This window comes from Ammospiza nelsoni, chromosome 32 (genome assembly GCF_027579445.1).
Source record: "Ammospiza nelsoni isolate bAmmNel1 chromosome 32, bAmmNel1.pri, whole genome shotgun sequence".
Lineage (NCBI taxonomy): Eukaryota > Metazoa > Chordata > Aves > Passeriformes > Passerellidae > Ammospiza > Ammospiza nelsoni.
Genome location: NC_080664.1, coordinates 1953494 through 1961567, shown reverse-complemented (window position 1 = coordinate 1961567; position 8074 = coordinate 1953494). Strand labels below are relative to the sequence as shown.

At 55.2% G+C, this 8074-nt stretch overlaps 1 protein-coding gene across 1 annotated transcript; it reads left to right on the top strand.

Annotated features, from left to right (window-relative positions):
- The first annotated feature begins 4758 nt into the window (after positions 1-4758).
- LOC132085725 (pro-glucagon-like) lies at positions 4759-7367 on the top strand. The gene is made up of 3 exons (XM_059491157.1): positions 4759-4853; positions 6152-6298; positions 7253-7367. The coding sequence occupies exons 1-3, from the start codon at positions 4759-4761 to the stop codon at positions 7365-7367; spliced, it is 357 nt and encodes a 118-aa protein (XP_059347140.1).
- Positions 7368-8074: the final 707 nt, after the last annotated feature.

The window sequence follows — 8074 nt, the reverse complement described above, 5'->3', positions numbered from 1 at the left end:
AGCAAAGTTCCCGTTCCAATACAATAAATCTTCTGTGTTGAAAATTATAATTCTCACTAACCAATCTAGTACAATATACAAATCCTATAGCATTTCCATACAGCCTGTAAGAATCACTGCATTACCATACTGTGTTACATTTTAAACCCTAAAAACTCCTCTCTGGGCCCCTTCTGCCAAGCTGTGGGGTCTGCTCTGAGCCTTGGACTGTCTGCAAGCAGAGGGTGTTGTTCCATCAAAAGGGGATCACCTTCAGCCAGCCACACCATTGTTTTCCTGTTGTTCAGTAACTGAGGGATCTCAAAGCTTGCTTTCATTTCACTCTTGCTTATAGTTTCCATATTCTCAAAATCTTTTGCCAGACAATCATATTGATAAGGCTTTCCTGTTTCATCTTCCCCAACACAGAGAGCAGGAGAAACCAGCAGGGAGGGCCAGGGATCAGGAGCAGCCAAGGAGGGCTCAGACCCCAGGTGTTTCAGGCGCCGTGGGCTCAGCCAGGTGCGTCCCACGCCCTGCTCCACCCACCAAGGTTCAGCAGAAGAGGTGAAATGCACCAGTTCAGCCAGGTGAGAGCACTGAGCCTCCAGCCTGACCTGCAGGTGACCCCAAAGAGCAGCTCCCAGTGATGAGGAGGAGCAGGGACACCAGCAGAGGGGTCACCATGGCTGGGGACCCACCAGTGTCCAGATCCCAGGAGTGAGAGCCCCATGCTCAACCCCAAAGAGTTTCACCTGCAAATCCCATTTTCTCACCCATCTCCCAGCCCAGCAACGGGCTCAAACTGGTTTCTGCTCCAACCCCCAGTGATGAAACCACTTCCAACTCTCCAGGCTCATGTCCAAGTTTCCCATGGGCAAAGCCTGTCCTTGGCCCCTGTCCAGTGTCCAGGATCATGGACATTGAGAGCTTAGGGAAGGTGCCTGGGGACAGAAGAGTGCTGGCAGCTGGGAACAAGAGGGACCTCACCCAGTTTGTCACCAGCAATGTGAGAGGAGTCATAAATCCATCAGAAATGGGGATCCACCACAGAGATCAGCCTGAGCTGGGTTTTGGAGAGGGCCCAAGTTTTGGCTTCTCACAGCTCAACCCATCAGGTCCCACTCTTGGCACCAGCTCAGCTTCCCATCCCACCCCACTGCTCCTCCCTAGCACCAAGCCTGTGGGACATCAACTCTGAGATGTTTCCTGCCAAAACCCAGGCACAAAGGGGAGAGGAAATAATCCCCAGCCCTTCAGAGAAAGGGCTTCACCGAAAATACCCGGTGAGAACACAGAGTTTCACTCTGCAGTGGCCCCTCCCTTGGCTCTTCAATACCTGCAAAGCAAAACAGAAAAAAAACAGCCCAAAAAATGCTGAGACCAAACCCAGGCACTCAGCGTCACAGGGGAGTTTCCAGGTGGAACCAGTGACCCAGGGAGGTTTTTCTTTGCCAGATTTGCCTTGGCCACTGTGGCACCTCCAGCTGTGCCGGGGAGGAGGAGGAGGCCACAAATTCCTTCAAGAGGAAAATGGGGGTGAAAAGTGCTGATTTTCAGGGCCCCAGGCTCGGATCCACAGCTGGGGGACAGATGGGGATGTCCTCCAGTCCCTGCCCTGGGTTAGAGCCTGGGCTGGGCTCTGTGGGCAGCAAAGGCCTCTCAGAGCAGCCAAGGGGAAGCCAAAGCCCTCATTCTTCCCTGTTAGCCATAAATCCCCTCAAAATGAAGCATCCCCTGGGTGACCCCACTTCAGCAATCTGGGTTAAATTTAAGAGCAGGTTTAAACATGAACTTGGGCAGGGACGTGGAACTGGATTTAAGGTCCTTTCCAACCCAAATCATCTATGCTTCCATGACAAACTCATCGTGTTCCCAGCTTGATTTTAGGCAGTCCCAGCAGGACCATGTCCCACCATCCCCATGGGAGCAGCCCTGCCTCCTCCTGCCTCTCCCCACTCCTGGAGATCAGCTCACCCTCATGAGAGCTCCTGGGGAAAAATGGGAAAAGGGCTGGATGGGGACTGGATGAGAGTTGATGGATGTGGTATCTGGACACATTCCAGGAGTTTTCCCTCATCAGCTTTTTGTTCCTGCTCCATCAGAACACGATGCTCTGGTAGCCTCAAAGCTGCTTCTCCAGGGATGCTCCCAGACCCAGAGTTTGAACCCAAACCGTCCCAATTCGGCTGTGATGTCACCGTGATGTCACCGTGATGTCATCAGGACGTCCAAGCAGCCCCCTTGGGGCCTCTCCTCCTCAAAAAGAAGAATCGCCGGTCCTTGGAGGGGCAGGACGGGAGTTCTGGGAGCCTCGAAGGGAGGAGGAGGGGACGAGGATGGTGAAGGGCAGGGGAGGAAGGATGGGCAGGGAAGAATGGGCAGGGGAAGGACAGACAGACAAACGCTGCCACCTGGTGTCCATAAAAACCTCTCAAAGTCCTGAGCCGGGATGGCTTCAGCTCTGCAGGATCCCAGATCTCAGGGTCCTGCCTGCTGGGCTCCTCCAGCCCGGGAGAGCCACCAGCAGCTCCATGCAGCTGGGAAAGGGAGCGTGACTGAGTTTGCTCGGCATGGGGAAGCACCACGTCCCAAAGGGCTGCAGAAAATCCCCAAAGGGCTGTGGGGAGAGGGCCCCATGGGACATTTCCTGAGTTCACTCCAGCACTGGGATCCACGGGGAGAAAACCACACGAGGAGCATGGGCTGAGCTGAATCAGCCCTCCCCGAGCTGCCACCTCCACAGACAGCACCGCGGCCTCCCGGGCCGGGGGACATTGCAAACGGCGACACCGTGAGCTAATTCGGTGGCGTTAATAACAAACATCCCACCCGAATGACGGGCAGCAGAGGTGGCCCTGTCCTCCCGAGATCCCGCTAATTAATGTCCCCCTTCCTCCCTCGGGGGATGTCAGGCTCCCTCCAAAGGCCGCGAGCGGCCCTCATTAAAGGCTCATCAGGATGAGCGTCCCCCAAACACCGACCTTATTTTGACAGTGGCAGTAATTACAGAACTCTCCGTGCTGGAATGACAATAATTACCCAGGCACGAGCAGAAAGGTCCCTGTGGGGGGAGAGCACAGAAAGCTCTGGAGAAAGAGGAAAAAAAAGAGAAATCGGCACCTGCATCCCCATCTCTCCTGGTGGGAGAGACAAGGCCCAGCTCCCCAGGACTGGCTCTTGTCTCCCGCTGCCTGGGGGAAAAGGCACATTCAGACCCCCAAACACCAAACCCTGGACATTCTTCCTTGGCTGGAAACGCCCCAGAGATCCCGAACCCGCCCTGGAAGCCCCTCCTGCCATCCACACTGGGAATGCAGAGCCCCAGGTGGGGAGAAGCTCTTGAGGGAGCTGAGGGCTCAGTTCTGGGCCCACCTGGGAGCCCCCACCCTCCTCCAGGCCCAGACCCAGCTCTTTAGGGTTGGCCTGAGTTTTCCTCTTCTCCTTTTTCCTTCACTGGATTCAAGGATTTGAAACAAACAAGCCCAGTTCCTATGGGACACCCTGGAAAACTGAACCAATGAGTTCCAGGTGTTCCCAGATCTCCTGGGCTAAGCCTGGATGTCTCACGGAGATCCAGAACTGCAGCCCCTCATGGGGCCTCCTTTCACCCCCAAATCGCGTAAGTCACAGGGAACATCCCATAAATCACAGGGAACATCCTGTAAATCACAGGGAACATCCCCAGTTCCCGGTCTGGACTGGGGCAGCCACACCAGGCTTGGATCACAACTGGGATATGCCTGGCCGAGGAGCTGCAGCAGGAATTTCACATAGCAGGAAGTGTTTGGAGACACAAATCATTGGTTTGTGCCTTTGCTCTTTTCCCCTCTTTGTTCCTTTTCTCCAGTGAAGGTGCTGGAAAGGGGAGCCCATGGGCAGAGGAATCTGTGCAGGACACACTGTGCCAGCAAGGGGTCACCTCACCTGAGAGGAGGAAACCCACAGGTCACTGCTTTGGTCCAAAAAGTGGGGAGAAAAAAAAGAAAATATAAGAAAAACAGCAACAGCAATTTAAAAAAAACTTCCTTGAAGGCGTCAGTTGGAAAATCCGCCAGTAAGAACATTGTCTGCAGCAGCCCCACTCCAGAAAAGCTGTAATGATTCACAGTGACCCATCTGAGGAAAAGCAGGATACCTGTGACCCACCTGTCAGCTCTGGGCATCCTCCAGACGAGTTTAAAAGCACCAGGGAGGGAGAAGAGTTCAGCCAGAACTGGCTCGAAGGAGGAAAATCAGATCTGGTGTGGAAGGAGCAGCTCAATCCCCAAGGTAGGTGCCTCTCCCTCCCTTCCTTCTCCCAGTCTCCAAAGGATTCTAACCAGGTGAAAAGAGCATTTGGTGATGGGCAGCAGAAGTCTGGTTTTTCCAAATAAAGGGTGGGAGGTGGCATTTTATTCCTGCAGAATTTCTGAGGTGCCCAGCAAAAATAAGGAATGTAAAATACGAATAAACCTGCCCATCTGGAAGGCGCTTTTCCGAGCAGTGGGCAAGTTCTCCAGCGCTGTGGTGATAATTCCAGGATAGAAATGTCACCCCCAGACAGAAAAGGGAGGTTTGGGATAAAGCTTATTGCAATTTTATCTTTGGGAGCTGTTCTGTGTGCCATGTGCCCATGGGGAGGGTGAGGGTGGGTTTGTCACCCCAATCCTGCCCACACTCCGGGCAGGGCTGTCCCACAGGGATCAGGGCTGTGCTGCCAGGGCTTCCTGCAGGGTTTGGGGTGAGAATTGCAGCCAGGAGATTCCCTGCACGGTCTCTGCCTCCCCAGGAGCACAGATGGTGCGGTGGCTGTACCTGTCCGGGCTGGTGCTCGCCGTGCTCATCCCGGCCGGAGGGCAGGTGGCTCCCAAGGACCTGGAGGAGCTGTCGCGGTATGGGGCTGTGGGAGCAGCTTATCCCTCTCCACTCCTGTCCCAGCTGTCCCTACTCCAGATGATTTTGTACGGATCCCATTTATGTATCCATCTTGTATGTTCCCATTTATTTTGTATGGATCCCATTTATGTATCCGTTTTGTATGCTCCCGTTTACTTTGTATGGATCCCGTTTATGTATCCATCTTGTATGTTCCCGTTTATTTTGTATGGATCCAAACAAATTCCCTCCCAGCTCCCAGAGCTCTTGGGCTGAGCCTGGATGTCTCACGGGGATCCAGAACTGCAGCCCCTCATGGGGCCATCATTTCACCCCCAAATCCATAAATCACAGGGAACATCCCCAAAATTACAGGGAACATCCTGTAAATCACAGGGAACATCCCCAGTTTCAGGTCTGGACTGGGGGAGCCACACCAGGCTGGGATCACAAGTGGGATCTGCCTGGCTGAGGAGCTGCAGCAGGAATTTCACAGGGCAATTCCTGGCAGGGACATTCCCTGTAGGGAATCCCAGGATTTCCTGCCTGGATCAGAGCAGAGACACCCAGAGCAGAGACACCCTGCCCCAGGCCAGCCAGGCTGGGCTGAGCCCATCTGGGCTGGTGCTTCCATGGCACCTGTCCTGTGGGAAGCCTCTGTGGTGAAACACAAAATCACCCTGGGGCTGCAGGGGATGGTGCAAACCCCAGAGCAGCCCCACAGCTCCCATGGTGCATGTCCTGTGGGAACCCTCTGTGGTGAATCCCAGAGTCACCCTGGAGCTGCTGGGGATGGTGCAAACCTTCAAGAGCCCCACGTTCCTGCTCTGATGGGGGAAGCAGGGACCAGGGTGGAGGTTGGGATCCACCAGCAGGAAAGAGGGGAATGATCTGGGATAGGACACTGGATCTGTTTATTGGATGCCAGGGAATCCAGGCCAGGCTTGGCAAACCTCCAGAAACTGAAACAAAAATTGTGCGTTTGATTTGTAGGAATCATATTAAATATTCCAGATTTATTCTTCTGCCCTATTCCATCCTTTCTGGGGGATGATCCTCACAGGGACAAGGTTTGGAGGGCACAGCCTTGCCCTGGGCAAACCCTGAGGGACAAACTGCTGGGGTTGTCATTCAACCCGATTTTCCTCCCTTTTCCTCCCTTCTCCCCTCTGCCCTCTTCCGTCTTTTTGGGGATGATCCTTATAGGGACAGGGTTTGGAGGGCACAGCCCTGCCCTGGGCATCCCCTGAGGGACAATCCTGCTGGGGTGTCCATTAAACCCCATTTTCCTCCCTTCCCCTCCCACCCTGAGCAGATGGAAGCTGTTGGGAGCCCAGAACTCCCAGAGCTTCCTGTCCCTCATCAAGCGACACTCGGAGGGGACCTTCACGAGCGACTTCACGCGGTATCTGGACAGGATGAAGGCCAAGGACTTCGTGCATTGGCTCATCAACACAAAGAGGTGCTGGGAGCAGGCAGAGGGGTGGGATTGTGCTGGGAAACAACCACCCACCACCCAGTCCTGATCCTCATGGAGAGCTGCAGAGGGAGCTGGAGCACTGTCAGGATGCAGAGAATGGCTCCCACTGCCAGAGGTCTGGGATGGGTGGGATATTGGAAGGAATTCCTCCCTGTGAGGGTGAGGAAGGCTGGGATGGATTTCCCAGAGCAGCTGTGGCTGCCCCTGGATCCCTGGAAGTGTCCAGGGCCAGGTTGGAGCACTCTGGGATAGTGGAAGGTGTCCTCCCATGGCAGTGGGTGGGGTGGGGATGAGCTTTGAGGTCCCTTCCAACCCAAACCATTCCATGATTCCATGGATCTGGTGCCAAGGCAGGCTTGGACTCCCTTTTCCTGCTGCCCAGCAGCTCCTGGGAATCCTCTGGTTTCTTGTAATAAGGTCAGGAAAACGAAGGCATTTTTGGGGGGATTGGGATGGAAAGGGGCTGTTTCATCCTCACATTTTCCTCCTCATTCCAGCCTTACCCTCCTGGGACCATTTCTGTTCCAGCCATTCCCAAGGGGCAGCTCCTCCCTGAGAGAGGGAACCCTCCCCTCCCTTTCCCAGCTCCTGATTTTAGCAGAGTTTCCACCCCCTGAAGCTCTTTGGGGTTTGTTTTTAAGGTACAATTAACAGCAAATCCAGGCAGCAGCTCTCCAGCCACATCCACGTGGGAAGGTTGGGCCTCTCCTCATCCGCCGGGATCAGGAGCTCCCTGGAAGGATTCACCCATCACCTGCAGCTCCTGGACCCAGCCCATGGCCCATGGGAGCTCCACAGAAGGATTCACCCATCACCTACAGCTCCTGAATCCAGCCCATGGTCCCTGGGAGCTCCATGGAAGGATTCCCAGCTCCTGGACCCAGCCCATCATTCCTGGAAGCTGCAGAGAAGGGTGAATCCTTCTCCTGCTCGCAGGTCCAGCCCATGGTCCTTAGGAGCTCCATGGAAGGATTCACCCATCACCTGCAGCTCCTGGATCCAGCCCGTGGCCCCTGGGAGCTCCACGGAAGGGTTCACCCATCACCCATAGATCCCAGACCCAGCCTGTGCTCCCTGGGAGCTCCAGGTGATGGGTGAATCCTTCCCCTGCCACTCCCAGGTCCAGTCCATGGTCACTGGGAGCTCCACAGAAGAATTCCCAGCCCCCAAACCCTGTCCATGGTCCCAGAGCTTCACAGAAGGATTCACCCATCACCCACAGCTCCCAGACCCAGCCTGTGGTCCCTGGGAGCTCCACAGGATTCACCCATCACCTGCAGCTCCTGGATCCAGCCCATGGTCCCTAGGAGATCCACAGAAGGATTCCCCCATCACCCATAGATCCCAGACCCAGCCCATCGTTCCTGGGAGCTGCAGGTGATGGGTGAATCCTTCCCCTGCAGCTCCTGGACCCAGTCCATGGTCCCTGGGAGCCCCAGGGAAGGATTCCCAGCTCCCAGACCCAGCCCATGGTCCCTGGGAGCTCCACGGAAGGATTCATCCATTACCTGCAGCTCCCAGACCCAGCCCATGGTTCCTGGGAGCTCCACGGAAGGATTCACAGCTTCTGAACACAGCCCATGGTTCCTGGGAGCTCCAGGGGAAGGATTCCCAGCTCCCAGACACACCCCAAGGTCCCTGTGAGCTCCTCCTGAACTTTGTCCCCATGGATCAGCTGTTCCTCCAGCCTGGATTTCCCTCTGGCTTCTTCGCCCCGTGGTTTTCCCTCAATGCCAATAAAACCTTTGCTCACTCCTG